This window comes from Anneissia japonica, unplaced genomic scaffold (genome assembly GCF_011630105.1).
Source record: "Anneissia japonica isolate Jap-2015-1 unplaced genomic scaffold, ASM1163010v1 scaffold288079_len50985_cov202, whole genome shotgun sequence".
NCBI lineage: Eukaryota > Metazoa > Echinodermata > Crinoidea > Comatulida > Comatulidae > Anneissia > Anneissia japonica.
This window is the reverse complement of record NW_022700084.1, coordinates 13,388-35,415: the sequence shown is the minus strand read 5'-3', so window position 1 is coordinate 35,415 and position 22,028 is coordinate 13,388. Positions and strand designations below refer to the sequence as shown.

Genomic DNA, 22,028 nt, shown 5'->3' with positions numbered 1-22,028 from the left:
GCTCTAGGCCTTGAATAAATATACTTAAAAAACTATGTTTAAATTCACTCTTTTGATTCATTATAGAGTTCTGGGAATGTTAATCCTTACGATTTTATCTGATTCGTCTCACAGCCCTTTTCCTCCGTCTATCAATGCGATAACAAAATACCTTCTCTGTTGCAACCCGCCATTTCGATTTTTTTGTGCGCGGTCGGCAGTGGGAACAGGCAAGCGAATCATTGGAAGCGAGACATTCTTTACCGAAAGTCAACTCTTGTGAACTTTGCGCGATTCGCTTCGCTTACCGCGTGACGCTCGACGCTTTCGCTTGACAAGTTGACAGTGGGAACCGGCCTTTACTGTGATAGCCCATCTACCTACCAATTAATGTTAGTGTCGAATTGCACAAATCTGATTGGTCACTTCATCAGCTGATTTGAATTGTCACTTCATGTAGAGCCGACGGAAGCGGTAGTATTTTGAATTTTTCTCTGGACTTTCATGATGTTAGGCAGTTATAAACATACTTCTTGGAGTATTTTAGCAATACTGTATTCACTATTGAGTGGTAAGAGTTGGTTTTGTTTTATTATTTAGTTAGTTTACTACTCTAGCAGACACGCTAGCCTCCTCCTAGGCCTAGTAGTAGTGGTAGATGAAAGCTTGAATGAAGAGGCCTGGCCTAGCCTAAGGCCTAGGCTGGCTGTACCGGTAATACTAGCCTAGCCGCTGTACAGAGACAGACAGAACTGAGGTACTCTGTTCTAGGCCTAGGCCATTGAGGATATAGGACTAGGCCTAGAACCTGGGCCTTTTGTTGACCTAGCCAAGCTGTAAGTTAATTTCCCCATAGTCTAGCATGCCATAACAAGAGTGGTAAATTGCATTTGGGCCGTGTCCTCACTAATGTCCTTTAATTTAAAAAAAAATGGGTTTAGGGTTGACCATGGAGGGGGTGGTGTAAAGAATTGTATCATTATTTGCAGAAAGTTAATGCATTAAATCTCTAGGCCTAGATACTAACATAAGTGGTGATTTTATTTCAGGATACTCAAGTTGCAGTTACCCTTTGATACTGCTGAAATACTTCCAAGTCTATGTTTAAACCGCCTATCATCAACAGCCGTAACTGTACCAATTAACTGATAAAAATTCAAACACCAGCATTCTTGGTCTTGAAGTGACCTAGCCCAATCCGATTTCAGTAATTCGAGCTGAGTAGCCTTGGACCATGGCTAAATATTGTACACCTATGCATGCACAGCATATGTTGGTGAACTGTGTCTTGTTCTTGAAGTGCTTGGCATTGAATTACTTTTTTAAAGAAAATGATTAGGTAAAACAATTTGTACTTATAATTGAGTTACCAAATGATGCTCTAATTTATAGTCCTTTACTTTACACTACAGGTATTTCCTATTTCTCTCCTTTCAGCCTCATGGGCCCCAATGTGCAAAAACATCTGGACTGCCGATATTTTAAAAATATATCCCCAAATGTTTCATGCCTTATAGTACCCATAGGCCTGTGATAATCCAATACTTTGCCCACATATGGGCTGACACAGACAGTGGCGTATCTGGGTGCGGGGGTAGGGGTTTCCGAGAGCATACGTCCCTCCAAAATTTACTCGCGCCCCCCCCCCCCTTCCTGGTTTCTCCCATAAGAATTACGGTAAAGTAGTTAAAAAATCATCTTAAAATCACCTTTGCGAGTTAGCGCCCATCAACAGATCATCAAGCCCTTTACTTCACCTTCGCCACTGGACACAGAAATAACCCATGGCTCACTCATTTTTTTCTCTTGTGCGCCTCAAATGGGATTAATACTAGCCTATGAGCATACGCCCATATTAAAAAATATATATATATTTCCCACATATTTCCATGCATGTTGACCCACAAAGAACCCTTTACGAATGTTTACTTTTCTTGCCATCAAGGGCTCCAAATGTGTTAAACTATCTGGGCCTCCCCATATTTAAAAAATATATATCCCAAATGTGTTGGCCCTCATATCGCCTATATTATAACCCCTTACTTTGTCCACATGAGCTGACCCATGAATAGCCCAAATGGGTTCATCCATTTTTTTTTCTTGTGGACCCCAAATAGGATAACCTATATGGGTATGCCCATATATTTTAAAAATATATTTCCCACATGCTTTTGCCCATATTTATCCCATATATAATTTCCCATAATCTGCCCACAAAGGCTGACCCACAAAGAGCCATTATGAATGTTCCCATTTATTGCCCTCAAGGGCCCCAAACATGCTAAACCATTTGGGCCTGCCCACATTTTGAAAATATGTATCCCAAATGTTTTGGCCCTTATAGTGCCAACATGTGATTGCCCATCCTTCATCACATGGACTGTCCCAGAAATAGCCCTTATGGGTCTGCCTATTTTTTTTTGTAGGCCCCAAATGTGCTTACCCATATGGGCATGCCCGCACTTTTTAAATGACGTTCCCAAATGTGATTGCCCACATAGTAGCCATTAGTGACTGCCGATACTTTTCCCACATGGGCTGACCCATAAACTTTCCAAACGTGTATGCCCATATTTTCCCCTTGTGGGCCCCAAAATACACAAATTTACTAGGGACTGCCCTTTTCTTTCTCTCATGGGTGCCAAATGCCCTGACCCACATGCTAAACATATTGTTTCTCGATATATCACAATTACGGGACCTATTCCATATGGTGTAGCCCATACAGGCCCCATAAGGGTTATGTGTGGTATGGGCCTGCCCACATGGCCCAGATACTTCACGTAAGGGCCCCACAAACTTTGCTACCTGGGTTGTCTGTAGACAACTCATTTTGACAGACTGAAAAAATTATTGAAAAGACTAAGAAAAAAAGGCCTGTTATTTAGAATCCACAATTATTATTTTCCTGTACCCATAATTGTTTGCACTCAAGACAAATTATTAGGTGCTTTAGAAATTTTGCATTTAACTTACTACGGATATTTAAAGACTGGGTTTAACACGTTATATTTTCATTGCGGATTTTTTGGGCTCAGTACGGACTTATGCATTTTCTTTTAGTTTTAAGGGTCATGCGGATTTTAGTCTGCAATGACGATATAACGTGTTGTTACAGAAATGCTTTTTACTAACTTGATAAAGTCTGTCTTATGCTAGCCTAATTTAAACTATAGTTTGTGCTGGTCTGGCATTTAGATTTTTATTATTTCTTTTACTTGCTAGGTACTGTACTAGAAGACCTTACCAAATGCAGATGCAAATGAAGAGAAAAGTGTTAGGGGAGTTGTTACTGACATTGTTATAGAAGATAATGGTAAACCAAAAGGAACAACACCAGGCATATTAACCAGATAAGGAGAAGCAAAATTGGCAGTTCGTTTCCTAACATTGTAGAAAAAACAATCTGTATTAAAAGCTGTAAATGAAGAATCCGCATTAGGTATGTTTTGTTGCTTACCATAACAGAGAACCATTAAAACCATTAGAATAGATGTTTATTTTGGGATGCAGAAATGTAGTCTTTATTTCGAGGAAGATGATATAGCCAGCAATTTAAATTGTGTGTGTGGGTGTGTGTGTGTGTTGATTTGGTTCCTCTTCTTAGGGGTTATCCAACTACTACTTAACTTAAAAAAATTAATGAATACTCTCAGCACTCTCATGTGAACTGTATTAATACTGTATTAAAACTAAATATTTATTTGATCATAAAGGAAACAATTCAAATAATTGATACGGGATCCACATATATTTTTTTTTCAATGATGTGTACTTCTTTTCTGTTTTGTAGGTTATGTTTAGGAATTATTTAATGCTCTTCCTTTGAGAGTCGGTATGAGATCAAAATGCTTAAGGATGCACTTGAATATGCAAAAGAAAATCATGACGTCATTTCTGAACAAATAACAAATTACTTTATTTGGACTGATAAGGCTACACTGGTTAGGGAAAGAAAGTCAAGATTCAAATGAAACAGAAGTTTAATGTAGGTTATGCAGTAATGTTAAAATTAGGAATTGAATTGCAAGTATCGGAAGGAAATGGCTTCCATATTGTAAGAACTGCACATGCTGGTATTTCTCTTCGGTTGTTCCAGATCCAACATATGAATCGCCTGTATGCAACATGACGGTACAATCTAATACAGTAATGTTAATGCAGGACAGCAATGGAAATAAACCTGCTATTGGTTTTCGTGGGTTATTTCCCTGTTTGTTAACTGTAAACTTTTGGCTAAATAAATAAATGAATGAATGGGGAAAAACAATTTTCAGACAATTGCTAAAGAAATTTACATGAAATTATTAAAGCTTGGAGAAATAGTTAAGTGGTGTTTCCCCCTTTCATCCAAATATTGGTCAATAATGGCAATTTCTTTAAAGCATGGACACTCTTGTTGCATTACTCACAAAAGCATATAGGTCTAAACAATTTTTACTATATTGTATATATATGCTTTATATAAATTTTTAAAAAATAATGAAAAACAATAATGCTTTGGGAATAAATGGAATAATATGCCCTCTTCTTATCATCAGCAATAACTGACGACAAGACAAGATCCAGCAATTGACAAAACAAGATATATATAAATAGTACTGACAGTACTCCAATAAACAATTTATGTACAGTATTGTGTGACTTTTGAAAAGAAATTAAATAAATGTCACTAGTTGTGACCCTGTCTCTTATACACATCTAGATGTGTATAAGAGACAGATATATATCTTGTATAAGCATCAGGAAAAAGAATTTTACATTTTTAAACGCCCATTGCCTCCCATCAATACTGCCCTCAATTGAGAGTAACTCTCTACACACGCAAGTACTTGAATAAGTAATGCAAGCGTCAGCCTGTGGAATTTCTCCCATCGGAACATCAGTACAAACTAAGTAGAAAGAGGAAAAACAAGAATATTTATTTTAATATATACTTAATTGAAAACGAATGACAAAAGAAAAGTGCTAGGCCTAGGCCTTTCTCTTCGGGTAAGGTAGGTAGGTATATCCTCTCTTCCTCACTCTCTAGTCTAGCACAGTCTAGCCTAGGTCTATTTTTGGATCGTGATGATGATCGTGATGTTCTCAAATTTACAAAGACTTTTGGATGGTTAGACGGCTGCTGGTCGGTCGCTCTCGTTTTAGTTCCGCTGCAAATGTTGCATGAGAGTCAATTCCAGCCCTTGTTGTTTCTTGCTTGTGTTGATTTGTGGTTTGTTCTCTTATAGTGGATCATTCTCTTTTTGTGGATATTTTTGTAATTAATCTTGCCAATTTTTTACGTGTTTTTTTGTGTTAAGCAAGCTAGGCTGAAACGCTAGCTGAATCAACACCACCTGTGTATTCACATGGAAGGCCAACCATTGTGTGATTCGCATGTCAGCTTTGGAATTTCATTCGAGGCTCCAATTTTATCAAAAGAAGACTGGGCGGCATATAATAACAGTCTAAAGCATATCCTAGGTCCTTTGCATCATGACCTATCAACAAATTCCATTCTTCCAGACCAGGCTGGTGAATGCTTTAATAGACTTGTGGAATTTTTAATACTAAACGAAGGATTTGTCAAGAAACAAAATGGAGGAAAACCATACATTTAACACGAAAGTAGTACTTTGAAAAAAGCTAAAGATAGAAAGAACTTGCTTCGCAAAAAGGCATTTGACAAGAATGCAACGGACGCCGATAGAAAAGCCTTTCGCGAAGCTGTAAAGGTCCACAATTATATTAAGCGGATTATTGAAAGTATGTCTAGAATGAAAGCATCAAGACACCATGAAAAACTGTATCACAAGAACTTTTGGCGATTTGCTAAACAATGTGTCAACGGCAATATCGGTAGTCGTGGAAATGTTCCTACATTTGGACCCAATATAGCAAATAAATTCTACCCACAGAAATACAGTGTCGCGAATGATGTTAATTTTGATGATCTTAAATGGTATCCAAACCTCCCTACTGAACCTGAACCCAATTAGGCCACGGGACATCAGGTTGCTATTGAACCAGAAAGACTCTAGATCTAGCCCTGGCCCAGATGGCATTGGCTATGGTATCCTAAAAAAGTTGCCTGCAACGCATCATTTTCTCGCTACATTGTTTACGAAGCTATTACAAAGTGGTAACCCACCCGCGAGTTAGTCCAAAAGTCTTGTTTCTCTAATCCATAAGGACAACCATCAAAGCATGCCCTTAAATTTTAGAATGATAGCGCTTACGTCGTGTTGGGAAGCTGTACCACCAAATTATTGCAAACCACATCTCTGAATATTTGACCAACAACAACTTGATAGATAATAGCACGCAGAAGGCATTCATGAAAGGGATAAACGGCTGTATTGAGCATTCATTCGTGATGAGCGAACTTCTTTCTGATGCTAGGAAAAATAAACGGACATTACATGCTACCTACTTTGATCTTGCGGACGCATTTGGGTCTATTGAGCATAACCTTATTCATTATTCCTTAAAAAGAAATCGAATTCCCAAGGAGATTTGTACTTATATTGAGAACTTATACTCCAGGGCTTGAAGGCATTGTTAGAGGACCAGGCTGAGAATCTAACCCATTTGCCTTTAAGAAAGGAGTTTTCCAGGGTGATCCCCTCTCCCCCATCATTTTCATTATAGTGTTTAACCCAATAACTGATTTGCTAAAATCATATAAAAGCACACATGGTTATAATTTATGTGGTCATAGGTATATTACTCTGCCATTTGCAGACGACTTCTGCTTGCTCACTGGTGACAAGAGAAGACATCAATCACTGATGAATAAAATTTATAATATAACCCAATCTATGGGTCTTAAGCTTAAACCAGTGAAGTGCAAAAGCCTTTCAATTAGAAGCGGTAAACCCGATGAATGTGTTTTTTCTGTTGGAGACACTGAATTAAAAACCCTAAAAGATGCCCCTGAGAAATTTCTTGGAGGTCTGATATATTTTAGTGGGAAAACTAAAGATACTCTCGATTTTATTAGAGATAAACTAATCAGAATTATTAACAATATCAATCTGTCATTCGTTAGGAACGAATATAAACTTAAGGTTTATGTACAATATGCTCTGCCTTCATTAAGATACCTTCTTACAGTCCATGAGTTATCCGACAGTCAGCTTCAGCAACTCGACCACATTAACACTAATGCATTGAAAACTGTTCTAGGAATTTCTATTACTGGGGCAACCCCTGCGTTCATCCACAGTCCCGATGGCCTTGCCATCCCTCGGATCTCCGATATTTACTTGGAGTCTCATAGTCTTGCCTACGCTCGATGTATGCTGAAAGCTGACGTGGGTTCGGAAGATGGTAAGAAATGGATCAAGGCAATGGGAATCGTACTTATCATCCGCGAACCCTGAAGCTGAGGACTCTCCTAAGCAGTGGTCTCAAATCAAAGCAGACATTAAAAACGCAGTTCTTGCAGATCGTAAGAAATTATGGTCTGACTATATCAAACCCCTTGTTAAGCAGGGTGAAGTACTTAAATTAATTGAGCTTGAATCATGTGACCTAACATGGAGATCGATCATCTATGATATGCCACAGAAAGTCCTCAGCTTCGCGGTTCGAGCCTCAATCGATTTCTTGCCTACAATGAGCAACCTTAAAACTTGGGGTAAACGTACTACTGATGTCTGTAAACATTGTGGTAATAGAGAGACTTTGAATCACGTCCTTAACTCATGCAAAGTGTATCTGGACCAGGGTATATTTACATGGCGTCACACTTCGATCATCCACCACTTGTTGGCATTCATCCGTGAATTTCGGCCGGAGGGGGAGGTCTTTGCTGATGTCAAGGGTCTTTCTATTGCTGGAGTAACTATTCCTCCTGAAATACTTTGTACTAATCTTAAGCCAGATATAGTTTTGGTCAATAGATCTGACAAAAATATTGATATCTTTGAGTTAAGCGTCCCTTTTGAACCCAATATTGGTAAAGCTCACATTTATAAATCCGACAAATATGATCTTCAATCAAAAGGTTACTCTAGCAAACAATTTTGCGTCTAGGTTGGGTCAAGGGGGCTCATTACTAATGAAAATACCCAGCGCCTTAAAAGCTTTCTTAAAATCAGCAAAACCAAAAACAGGATGGTACTCAGAAAGCTCAGTGAATCGGCCCTTATATCCAGTTATATTATCTGGAATTCCAAATACAGCCCTGCCTGGGAGATAAGGTGACTGACACCTGTCGATCCTTTTTACTGAATTTTTAACTCTGGGCCTGGGTTTAGTTGTTGACAGCTTGTTTTTTTTTTTGTTTTTTTTTTTTAATTTTAAATTTTTGCTTTTCTCTCTTGTATAGTTTAATGTCTTTTAAACTGTAACCTAGAGCCTTATTTATTTATTTTTGGAATTGTATATCGTTTTATATTTTATCCCTGTATCACTTTATATTTTAAAGATGAATAAAGGATATAATGAATATGTCTAGATCCATTGTAGTTGATCGATTTTATTCAGAACAGGCCTACTTACATTATAGTTAAGCAAAATCAAAGTTAGGGTTATGACATTTGTTAGGTATTTTAAATTTGGTTGTAGTCACGTTTAAATGTGTTAAAACAAATAATCCCAGTATACAGAAATAATGAAATGGTCCACAACCAAATCAGAATAAGAACTAGCATAAATTTCTGTTTATCTAAGTTCGAGACAGTGATGCTGTGACAACCTTTATTTACGTATTATTCCTGTAATTCCAATATAGGTTAACAAACCTGAAATGACAGGTGGTCTAAAAAGATATAGAATAGAAGGGAAAGTTGGGCACTGAAAAATCCATTCTTACATGTACAGACACGTTGAACATGATGTCACTATTTGAATTTTCTATAAAACAATAACGACAAAAGGAACTGAATAGCTGGTCTTCCTCTTTTGTTAAAAAATATCAAGGACTTGTGTAGAACTATTGCAGTTGATCGATTTTATTCAGAACGAAGAACTATAATTACATTATAGGATAGAGCAGAATCAAACTTAGGGTTAGAATATGTTAGTGTATTTTAAATTAGGTTGTTGTCATGTTTAATTGGAGTTAAACCAAACAATCTCAATATACAGAAAAAATCAAATGGTCCATAACGAACTAAAAAGCAGAATAATAACCATCATACAGCTCTATATAACTTAATTTTGGAATCAGTGATGCTGTGAAATTCCTATAATTTCAAAATAGTTTAAGAAACTAAAAGGACAGATGGTCTAAAAAGAAAAAATATATATATATAATAGAAGGGAAAGATGGGCACTGAAAACTCCCTGTAAAATTGAATAGGATTAGGGTTAACCACTGCTCTAAAAATGACATATGGTTAAGGTAATTGATCTAAAAATGGAATAGGGTTACGGTTAAACAGCCTGAAAATGGAATAGGGTTAGGGTTAACCTCCTTGCTCAAAATATGACTATGGTTAAGCTAAACACTCTGTAAAATAGAATAGGGTTTCTAAAAATGAAATAGGGTTAGGGTTAAGAATCCATGCTCCTAAATGGAATAGGTTAGGGTTAAGGCCCCCTGCTGTTTTAAAAATACCCCTACTTATAAATGAAATGCAGTAGGGTTAGGGTTAAGCACTCTGCTCATTAATAGAATAGGTTAGGAAACACCCTACTCATAAATGGAATACTGTAGAGTTAGGATTAAGCACCCCTGCTCATTAATAGAATAGGTTAGGTTTAACCACTTTTGGTTTTAAAAAATGAAATAGGTTTAGGGTTAACACCTGTAAAATGGAATAAGGTTAGGGTTAACCCCCCACCTGCTCCAAAAATAGAATTGATTTAGTTAAAGCCCCCTCCTCGTAAAATGGAATAGGTTTAGGGTTAAACACCCTTGCTCTAAAAATGGAATAGTCCAATTCAAAACACCCCGCTCTAAAAATGGAATAGGGTTAACACACCCCCGCTCTAAAATGGAAGTCCTGCTCCTCAATTTATGCAAATGAGGGTCACGCGGTACCGAATGCAGGCTTCTGATTGGTCGAGAGCCTCTAAATAATGGGAAAATTTCCCTGGTTAGACCATGTGCACTACTCCCACACCAATAGAAAGCGACGAGGAGGAAGATGAGCAGACGTATCAAGTCAATGCAAAAACAATTACAAGAAAACCAGTTCAGGCAGTACCAAAACTCTTCGTAGAACTGAGCGTCAATCTAAACTAAACCCAAAGTACTTTAACGAATCATACAGCACTTAGACTTAATAGTGAATACCAGAACTGTAATGTAATTATAATAAGAAATACTGTTAAATTGTAGACTACATGGTACACTACATTTAATCTTTAAAAGGAACACTTCCACACCCTCTGAAGGGGGAAGGTGAAGTGACACTTGGTTATACATTCATAGCGCCACCTATAGTACAATAACGTAGTAACGATACACACATACACATAACATGGCGTACAGACAGTATTGAATAAAACGAACTGTTGAATGTTAACTTGTGTGTCACGATCACTTATTTATTGTGTATAATAAGGATCAGCACACTCTGGGCGTGGGGTTCAGGGGCCTGCGTAAGGGCCACGGTGGGGTCGGGGGCGAAGCCCCGAAGCCAGAGCATTTTTTTTGTGTTTAATGGGTCTATATAATGTTGTAAAAGCAGTTACGTTTTGAAAAAGATCTATGTAATAAAATGTGGTAATATAATAAAATTAGAAACCTTTTTCTGAGAATTGGCATGTTTAAATCACACCGAAAGATATAAAAAAAAAAAACCTCATCGCATAATCAATACTCAACAGAGTTATTATTATAAAACTAAAAAAAAAGCTATTCTTCTTCTACCTCTTCCTATTCTTCTTCTTCTACTACTTCTTCTTAACTTCTTATTTTGTACACTGAAAATAATAGTACTATTTACTACATGGCTAAAAAAGCACAAATATTGTCATGACTACTGACAGGGCCATCGTTAAATTAAGTCAGAGCCCAAAATATAGCATCATATTCAATACGTCATCTGACATGAGAACCTACATTTTAATTACAATTATTTGTTATATACTAGGCCTAATTCGAAATTATAATAATTTTAAGACTTTATAACATAATACATGGTACTGATTAATAATAGCTGAGATGCACATTTTAGAATTAATAATCGTTTTTAGTATATTTTACTGAATATTTATTGTCTACCAAATGAAATATAAATTATATGCATCTTTAAAAATACAATTTCTACAATATTAATCTTGTTTTTATATAGATAAATGTTCGATAAATTCTATTTTTCATAAAAAAAGAAATTCAGCGCAATTCAGGGCGTCTATTTTCATTCTAATCAATGGCGTTTGTAAACGTGCACGGACGTCATCGTCGAATCTCAGGACTTTCGACGGTAAAGATGGCCTGTCTGCCTAGGTCCCAGGCTAACCAATAATAATTAAAGGACTTGTGAAATATAGCTGGAATATGACGTTTTAGGATCATCATTACCTAATAAAAAGATGTGCCAAATTTGGAATCTGAAAAATGTCGGCTTCATTAGGTAATTTAAGGATTTGTATGTCCTTACTGCAAACCTGCCAGAAATTAATGAGGTAAACAAATCTGCGTTGTGACATCATGTTCCTGAATTCAGGTTGCGTTATCTGATCCACATCAGCTCTTTCAGTGGCACTTTTTACATTCTATGTTTTTCTTTTCAGACCCTCTAATATTTTAGATATCCTATATAGGAATTACTGTATGAGATAATGTTGCTTATGTAAATAACAGTTAGTGGTAAATTTTTTCTTAGCTTTCATAATTTTGATTTTTTTTTAATTTTGCATATTACGTGAGGATTAGGTGTTAGTAAATCAAACACTACTAATTTTCTAAACTATTTTTAAATATAATTATGTATCTGCTTTGTTTTTGTTTTCAGTTAAACTATTTATGAATAATTTTTCTGTTGTTTTTTCTTTCTGTTTTTTTTTTATAGTTTTATTTATATATAGGCCTATAATTGGTTTATTTTTGCTACATGATGACAACTCGTATTATTTGAACATACGATAACTGCCGTATTTTAAAGCAGTTTTCATTTCTCTTGTTGCTTTTTATTTTTGTTGTACGTACTTTCTTTTTGATGATGATTAATGGTATTTTTTTTTTGTTTACTTTGTCTCTCATTTATGAGTAGTAGTTGTAACAATTTGGAGGACCTTTGATTTGGATGTTTTTCATTTTCAATTAACGAAATTGTATGGCCATTATGACCAGTATATTGGTGTTTCCTACAGAAAAGTATTTGAAGTCAATTATTAAAACGAATAACAATACAGTTGAAAGATACAAATCAACCAGAAAGAATGTATAACTAAATCGAAAGATCCCAACATAAACGTTGGTTTTGCAGAAATATTGTACAGGATCTACCTAATTGTTTGTTTTGTGTGTTTTTTGCCCATTCAATGAGGCAATGTAGCTATTTTGTAAAACCATTTAGGAAAGACCATTGGTTAAAACTTGGTTTTTAATGGGTGTGCATCGCCGTTAGCGTATGTATATTTTTGTTCAAGGTTGCTTCTTTTATCTGTAAACATTTAATAACTGTGCCTGTACCTAAATTGACATATCTTAAAGTTTCCAACCAATAGCATTAACATATTGCTCATGAAATGTAGTTAAAAACAAGCTTGACCCTATGCTGTTTGCACAGCAGAGCGCATCGTCCATCGTACATTGTATTATAACGTGAAAAGGCTATTGAATGTTCTATTGTTTTAGATACCTGTTTACCGTTACAACTGTGTCTCTTAACATAATGCTGAAATATAGTAGTCCGTTTGATTTTCAAAAGAATGGCTGATATGATAGAGTCGTACATAAAACAAAGGTGTTGATTCGTGATGCCTTATACGCGTCGTCTTATACGTTACATTAGCAACACGTCGTAATTTACCTGATAGCAGATTGTACGTTTTTAGCATTTCTTATATAATTTATTTAGTTTAGGTAATTATTGTTGGACCAAGCATTAAAAAATAAACATATGTATCTAGATGGTGTAACAAGCCTGTTGTTATTGATATCAACCCAGCCAATTTTGAATATCAGCAAGAAATAGTGTTTCAAACTACTTGTTTTTTTTATTTGTTTTATTTCTTTATTTTTTTAATTATATCAACCCAGCCAATTTTGAATATCAGCAAGAAATAGTGTTTCAAGCTACTTGTTTTTTTTTTATTTGTTTTATTTCTTTATTTTTTTAATTATAAGTATAAGCAATTTTGTTTAAATGACGTAATGTTAAACTATTGTTGATTACCAAACAATATTACCATAGAAAGTAAACGTATCATTCAAACCATATATAGTATGTTATAGAATTCTATAGAACCTAGTTCCTCTATAAAACAATTTTATAGAAAATACTAATTTCTGTAGAAATTGATTAGTCTCTATAGAAGGTCTATAAAATTCTATAGAATTTTTTTGTATGGGACACGCGTCGTCTTATCGTTACAATAGCTACACGTCGTAATTTACCGATGGTAGATGGTACATTTTTAGCATTTCCTTATATTTCATTTAGTTTAGCTCTTCTATGACCATTTTGGCTTGACTAAGAATGAAAAACAAGTATATCTGTTCTAGATGGTGTATCAAGCCTCTTGTTATTGATATCAACCCACCCAATTTTGAATATCAGCAATAATTGTGTTTAATACTACTACGTTTTATTATTTGTTTTATTTCTTTTTTTAAAAAAATATTATAAGTATAAGAAATTTTGTTTAAATAACGTAACGATTACCGAACAATATGACAATAGAAAGTAAACGTATCACTCAAACCACATCTTACATAGTGTAAAAATATATTTTTACATTAAAAAGAAAAAATATATATATATAGTTGGTTAAAGTATTGATAGTGCAGTAGTAAGTTATGTTTTATTAAATAATAATGTTACAACTGTATTAGTAAAAATACAAAATACACACGTTTGTGACTGATAACAGTCTTTTTATTTTTATCCAACAAACAATCTTTTACAGCTTGTAAATGAAAAAAATAGCAGTACAATATTTACAAAATATAAAGTGATGCAGGTTTGTAAGATGTTGAATTCGACAGCGGCGCAATTGTCTACAATAACCTTTCTGAATTTGCATGAATATAGCAGAACGGTACAAACGATTCTTTATACATTGAGCAAATATTCCTTGCAATTGTACTAGTAGGCCTACTACTAATTAAAAATTATAATATACAAAATATCCACTATGAAAGATAAAACGTTTGTCATCAGAATACAAACATAACTATTAATCATACCTACATCAAAAAGTACCGATATGACTTAGTAAACTGTTAATTAGAAACTAATAACCGTAAGGTGTCATAATTGCCTATAGGTACCCGTTTTGTGTATACAACTTGGTACATTTTTTCTCTTCTCGTGTTTCGATATTCATATTCTTCTTTTCCCTTACAATCTTGTAGGGGTCTGTGACTTGTATTTTCTTTGGACCTTCACCCTGAACCATTTTTAACATGCTTCTAAAGTTGACTAAACAGTCGTTACGATAATTCAGTCTAATTCCCCGAACTTTACAATGAGTTAAATTTCCATTCCTATCTGACTTTGCTAATTTGTATGAGTAATTTTTTGGTCCCCCAGACACAAATGTGACGATGTGGTTGTCTGATTCCAATTCATTCGTAAGTTCTGCCAAGTAATCCCCGATGTGCGGTTCCCATTGTCCTTCCCGACTTACGTATATCACACTGTCGGTATCGTAGTACAATACACGCCTGTCAAGCTGTTCTAAGAGTTCGTATAATTTAAGGCGCGCTTGTGCAGATATATAGGGCGCTATGATTACGTTTGTACGACCAGACGGTTATAAAAAGTCTTTAGTTTGTTGCCATTGTACTTCTACCATCTGGTCATTTACAAAGTTTACATAATGCACCTCAGTGTCATCGCGAGACATCATTTCGAAATAGTCCTCTGGGTCGTCGATATACCTGGTTTTAGTCATGTTTGGGCGTTGCCCAAAAATGAATTTAACATGAGCTTGGCCAAAGCACGTAAACCATGGTTCTTTTTTATATTATGGGATTTAGCCTAATTCCTTCTTTTTCAAAGTACAACTGTACATATGTATCTCGTTGTTCTTTGGTCTTACACCAATCGCTGGCTTCTTGTTTTAACTTGAGGAAAGCATTAACGTAAGCTGTGAAGAGTCCACCATCCTTAGTCACAGGGTCGTATACCGATGTGTTTTCAAAATGCCAAACATTAAACGACCAGATGCTCTGTACGGTAAAACTGGGTGGTAAAGCCCTCTAGGAGGAAGTACTTTACATTTGATAAGACCTTCATACTCGGTAATATCTTTAAAATTCTCTGTTATTATTATAGGATGTCCTATTGGATATATTCCAACCTTGTTAACGAAGGGGTATAAACTTGTGAAATCAACATACTTGATCGTTTCGTTGGGCTGAACCAAATAGTACAGTTTAGCAGCATTTGTACTACCACCAAAGAAAGCATCACGAGGGACAAGTGCTGATGGAATAGTCAATGTTTTTATGAAATCGGCCATCTCATTGTTTTGTTTGATCTCTTTGTCAAATTCGCATTCCCACTGCTCGATATACTTATACCCTAGGTCTGTGATATACCGTCGTTTATCTATAGTCTTCCATAATGAAACCGTTTAGGGGTTGTTTTGTTTCACGCTCCATACACGTGTGCCCATGGGGCAGACAGCCGTGAAACTTAAGTACTATTTCCTCTTCGTTTGCTTTGATATATCCATCGGCTTTGTATTTACCAATACATTTTTCACCCTGATTGGCAGCATGTTGAATATATTGTCCATTTTTATGAGACATCCACTTCAGCCATTGAAGAGCTTTGATAGATTGTCTTATCATTCGAAGCGTACCCCAAGGGATGAATGATTCCAATAGTGTCCTGTGGTAAGTATTTGGTGCGGTACACTAAGTTGCACGCCGACGCAATCGTAATACAGTTTTGAAAGGGGTCTATTCCAGGACTACATTCATCCTCGGTCATTTCTATAAATAGAGATCTAAATTTCAAGCAACATCTACGAAGTATATCAACATCCGATCGGCAATACTTTAAAAGTTCCGATTTACAGTTGAACACATCGTTATTGTGTGCATCGTACCACTCAACAAATTTCTTTCTCTCCGTAGTGGACATCCCGGGTTGTAATAATGCATATCTGGCAAATGGGAAAGGACAGCCTCTTGATTAGCTTTTGTATTGAAAAGATGCGGAAAATATCCTTTTGCTAACTCATTAAGGCCAAATGCCCCTGGAAGTTTAGACAAAGCCATAGGAAGAAAGTTGAACGAGTCTATGAATTTCATGTCTGTAAATGCTACATTAATACTCATGACTTTAGCTCCATTGTAGATCACTTCTGGTAGAATTGCATTGTCGTAAAGGTATCGGAGAACAAAGTATGAGTCGTAACCTTTGAAGTTATGACAAATGATAATAGCACCGGCGTTTTCTTCATTAAAAAGCCATTTGCAAAAATCTTCACGAGTGGTGGGTCTATAGAATTGTTTTTCGCGTTCACCACACTCTACACATGATTCACCCCAGTCGATGTTGATGCATGCTTTACACACTTTTTGGGCAATACAAAGGTTCGGCTGGTGGATGCCAGTTTCTTGAATACATTCAAAGTCAAAGAAAATGTAGCTTGTGCTAACTACATTACTTCTCCCGTCATCATTTCGTCACTTATATCATTCTTTGTTTCATTAATTACTGGTTGCATATAACAAAGGTGATCATGTTTTGCAGATCGCGCAGAATTTTTCGCCACATTGATGTGGCTTTCCTTTGTGCCGTCTTTTGCTAACGAATTGATCGCAGTCTCTACACCTATAATATAAATCGCATACGAACCCATAAGATGTCGAAGGTTTTTTAAGGTGATTTTTATAACAGTTTCCACTTTTAAATGATCTATTACAGTCATCACAATATTCCCAAATTTCTTCAATACAGTTACCTTGGAAGCAGAGTTTACACGTGTTTTGACACCGATGTTCTAACTTATTGTTGTATCCTTTCATGCATTCGATACAAAATTAGCTTCTGTTGAGAAAAGCGGGCATACTGGTTATAATGTCATAATAATTATTGTGGTGATACAAGTAGATTTTTTGTTTTGCAGGCGGCCCTCGTTATATAACTGCATTTCCATAATCTAATGAAGCGACGATTATTTGAAATGTTGGCAATATTTGTTGAAATGTTTTAATCTCATTGATTCCACATTTAGCTATAGGTACTCCCGCTACATGGTGTAAATCCATAGCAAGTTGCTGTTGTATCTTGCAGCCCTTGCGAATGGCCTCCCATTTTTTGGGTTTTTCAATTTTAGCTTTTGCGGTAACTATAGGACGGGCGCAACACAATTCGTCTTTATTTTGGATTCGAAGAATGCATTGTTTTTCTTTTAAGAATCGCTCCAGGTCGACGTATCTCTTTTTTCTGGCCTTTCCTCCTCTGGGCATTTTCACGTGCGTAATATGTATTTCTAGTGAACCATCGATGCTGAATTTTCGTACGACTGTAGTACTCGTTCTACCTGAGCAAGGAATAGGTCGGCTGTCAAATGTCGTTTTTTTATTATTGGAAGTTGTATTGGATAATCCAATTCCGGACACTCTACTCCATACGAATCAGATCGTCAGGATGAGCCCCATCCGTCAAGTTGTTGATGAGACTCTGAAAAACTTTATGCAGCGTACTTAGGAGGGTAGTTGAATCATGAATATCTAAATCGTCGTTGAATTTAACGGTGTACTGGATTGCTTTTGTCTTGAATTTCTTCATATCAACTTCCGTCATATCTGTGACTTGATAAAAGTCACGACCATTGTTAGATAACTGCTGTCGCTTAGTAGAAGGTTCATCTCTTTCATCTGTACCATATCCACTTTGCGCATTATTCTCACTACCATGCTTGTTGTTAAAGTGTCGAACAAAATTGTCATGCCTTGCAAATACTTTACCGCACTTATTGCATTGGTGCTGGTTGACATCAGTATGACGGGAAAGGTGTCGATTGTAGTTGAAGGAGTTTGGAAAATTTTGTTACATACGTTGCAAGTAAACGTTGGCTGTAAAACAAAATATGTGAGATAATTCTGATAGAAGAATGTTATTTACTTAATTTGGAAGGGGGTATAGGCCTGCATGAACTTTCAATAAATCAATATTTGCCTATCAGTCACTTATTACAATACAAAATTGGGTCTATCGAAAACCATTATCGAAGCTGTTTGAGTACTAATCGAAGATTGTGAATTAAAAAAGAAAATATTCTGCAAATCCATGCATTACATTACTATGATTATTCTAAGTATCACTTTATCTGTTTTTTAACGCCTTCGAATTTAGGTTTATGCGGTAGCTTTGTTACACAGAATTGGAGAATACAGAATCACTTAAAATAAAAATAAATAAAAAATAACGCTAACAAATATATTACGCACTTTTGTAACTTACCTTCATGTTGTCTTTTTCGTTTTCAAATTGATTGAAATCAATGAATTAAAGGATTGAATAACAGTATCTAAAACATAATATAACAAGAAATCACAAAACCTATCGATATTCAGCAAATTTCTGCCACAGCTGATAGGTCACATTTTGTTAAATTGCATACAGTACCTGCACCGAGGTCTAGAATATCTGAAGGTTTAGAAAGGCATACCCATAATTTATTTTATTATAAAATACTAATTAACTGTCATCATTATCACATACGTAACAAAAAATTCTAAATGTATTTCATACAAACCATTAAATTCTTAATCTATTAAACGGATCACAAATAGAGAGAATTCTGTTGAAGCTTATAATTAAGACAATTAAAAATCATAATGAGAATACTTCTAACATGTTATCATATTTGGTAGGTTGCTTTTTTGTAACACCTGTTAAAATAGATTATCAATGTTTAATCCTACCTTGTATGTGTTAGAAACACGGTAGTTGTTGTTGTTACTGAACAGTTGTAAGCTAGTGTTGGCCTATGGGCTGATGAGAATTTTCATCAATACTTATACACTGTCCTAGTATAATATATATGGCCATTGACCAATAAGATTTGATTATTCTTCAACAAAGTTAAAACAAAATGAGAATGACCAATTACAAGGAAGAAAAATGTATTACCAATTTTTAAATTGCGCTGAGTCACGTGACCCTCAATTTTAACAAATCTGAACTGGTCCAACTGATATACTATCGATTATCAGAATGTAACGTCATCAGCTGCCCTACGTCACAATTCACATTTGATCAATATCGGACCAAGGCTGGTTACTGTATTCTTTAAAAGTCATTCTTTTCATGACTTATTTTACAAGACCTATCAGTAGCAAATTACACAAACAGAGGATAACAGATAATCTAGGCTACGTTATTTGTACAAAATTGCTTAAACTTATAATATTAAAAAATAAAACATATAAAAAAAATAAAACGTAGTATTAAACACAATTATTGCTGATATTCAAAATTGGGCTTGATACACCATCTAGAACAGATATACTTGTTTTTCATGCTTAGTCAAGTCAAAATGGTCATAGAAGAGCTAAACTAAATGAAATATAAGGAAATACTAAAAATGTACCATCTACCATCGGTAAATTACGACGTGTAGCTATTGTAACGATAAGACGACGCGTGTCAATCAGGCATCACGAATCAACACCTTTGCTTTATGTACAATTCTATCATATCAACCACATATATTTCTTTTGAAAAAAAAAATATTTCAGCATAATGTTAAGAGACACAGTTGTAACGGTAAACAGGTATCTAAAACAATAGAACATTCAATAGCCTTTTCACGTTATAATACAATGTACGATAGACGATGCGCTCTGCTGTGCGAACAGCATAGGGTCAAGCTTGTTTTTAACTACATTTCATGAGCAATATGTTAATGCTATTGGTCGGAGACTTTAAGATATGTCAAGGTACAGGCACTGTTATTAAATGTTTACAGATAAAAGAAGCAACCGTTGAACAAAAATATACATACGCTAACGGCGATGCACACCCATTAAAAACCAAGTTTTAACCAATGGTCTTTCTTTAAATGGTTTTACAAAATAGCTACATTGCCTCATTGAATGGGGAAAAAACACACAAAACACACAGTTAGGTAGATCCTGTACATTATTTCTGCAAAACCAACGTTTATTTTGGGATCTTTCAATTTAGTTATACATTCTTTCTGGTTGATTTGTACCTTTCAACTGTATTGTTATTCGTTTTAATAATAGACTTCAAATAATTTTCTACAGAAAACACCAATATACTGATCATAATGGTCGTAAAATTTCGTTAATTGAAAATGAAAAACATCTAAATCAAATGTAGTAGGCCTACTACTCATAATCGAGAGAGTAAAAACAATTTACCATTAACCACTCTACAAAAAAAATAGTTTAGATTACAGCCAAAATAAAAAGCAACAAGAGAAATAAAGACTGCTTTAAAATACGGCAGTTATCGTATGTTCAAATAATACACTGTAAAAAAAATGTTTAGGTGTTTAGGCTTTATGTGTTTATAAAAGTGTTTAGGTGTTTATTTATTTAACAAAAATAAAACAGTATGTTTAGTTGTGACCTGGTTGCGTGTTAAAAAAATTAAACGGTGTGTTTATTGGCTCTTTGTTACGAGTGTTTAGTTGCAATATGGAGTGTGTTCAAAATATGAATATAAATAATAATATAATAATTTCCATTTAATATTAATAAATTAAGTAATTTAAATGTATTTTCAGCAAAAGCAATTAGCTTTCATAAGTCTATTGTAATTTATTATATGTAAGCGGGCGAGAGATGACTCCACTTTGAGTTATGTTATGGGTACGTGTACCTCAATCATTCAAAAACCGAAAATGATGATTATTGTATTTTGTTTTTCATTTGAAAATTGTTTATTGGTAAAAAATATGTATAATGTTGATAAACATAAACAGCATGTTTAGAATAATTTTTATATACAACGTTTATTGCCGGTATTTGTAGATTAATGCGCATGCGCGTATGTATGCAAATTGCTGCGACGTCATCAAAAACTTTCGATGGGATCATCACACCACGATTGAACGCGCGCCGATTGTACAACACGGATCTTGCCGCTTCTTTCAGGCTGTCAGGTGTGACTGATGCTAAAAATTCTGAATAATTTGCAGGTAACTTGTTCGAATTAATTTGATGGATGTCATTTGGTGGCCCACTTACTGTAAAACTAAAACAACTAGATCTAATTACCCTATCTAGGTCTAGAACACTTTTTAAAGAGGCATCCTAGGCCTAGCCTAGGCGGTAGCCGATCATTTCGGTCGCGCTTCGTTTCGGTCGCGGTTTATTTCGAACAAATATATGGAGCGCCGAAGGAGTTGCGAAAACGAAAAATTTAATATGCCTAGGCCCTATATATTTTAGTTCGTGAATCGGTTTATCATAGGCCTAAGTAATTATTATTGTTTTGCTATCTTTCCACTAACAAAATATATTTCTGCTATATTCTCTTTCTTCCATTTACGGTGATGTATTCATGATTGCAACATGATCTTGTAATTGAAACAATGGAATTTAGTATGTGCTTCATGCTATTCTTTTTGTTGCGTTTTCATATACTATACTTTAATAAATGGTCAATAAAACGTATCTTTGATTTTAATTGAATTGAATATTGTTACCATCTGAAATCTATTTCATAATTTAGTTAAAAAAATAATCATTCAATATTTAAACTGATCATTTTATACAATAAATATATTTATTTTTCTTGCAGCTTCCAGAGTTAGGATAAAACATACCAAGAGAATTAAAGGAAACACGAAGAAATAAACGAATAATACGCACATTATCATTCACTTGAAATCTTTAATACCCCTGCGCAGTTCATAAATATGAATATATATTTATATATGATTTTATCATATTGGATATACCTAGAAACCACTATATATATATATATATATATATATAT

General features: G+C 35.0%; 1 protein-coding gene and 2 long non-coding RNA genes across 3 annotated transcripts; 2 read left to right on the top strand and 1 right to left on the bottom strand.

Moving 5' to 3' along the window:
* The first annotated feature begins 41 nt into the window (after positions 1 to 41).
* Positions 42 to 4,615, top strand: LOC117103293. The gene is made up of 3 exons (XR_004444563.1): positions 42 to 550; positions 1,029 to 1,318; positions 3,205 to 4,615. It is a non-coding gene; the product is annotated as an uncharacterized LOC117103293 (long non-coding RNA).
* A 2,675-nt stretch (positions 4,616 to 7,290) lies between these two features.
* Positions 7,291 to 8,001, top strand: LOC117103291. Its single transcript, XM_033243840.1, has one exon. It carries the CDS (start codon positions 7,291 to 7,293, stop codon positions 7,999 to 8,001), a length of 711 nt encoding a protein of 236 aa, XP_033099731.1.
* Positions 8,002 to 14,020: 6,019 nt separating this feature from the next.
* LOC117103290 lies at positions 14,021 to 19,058 on the bottom strand. The gene is made up of 3 exons (XR_004444562.1): positions 18,980 to 19,058; positions 18,516 to 18,582; positions 14,021 to 18,127 (listed from the first exon to the last, which is right to left on the bottom strand). It is a non-coding gene; the product is annotated as an uncharacterized LOC117103290 (long non-coding RNA).
* Positions 19,059 to 22,028: the final 2,970 nt, after the last annotated feature.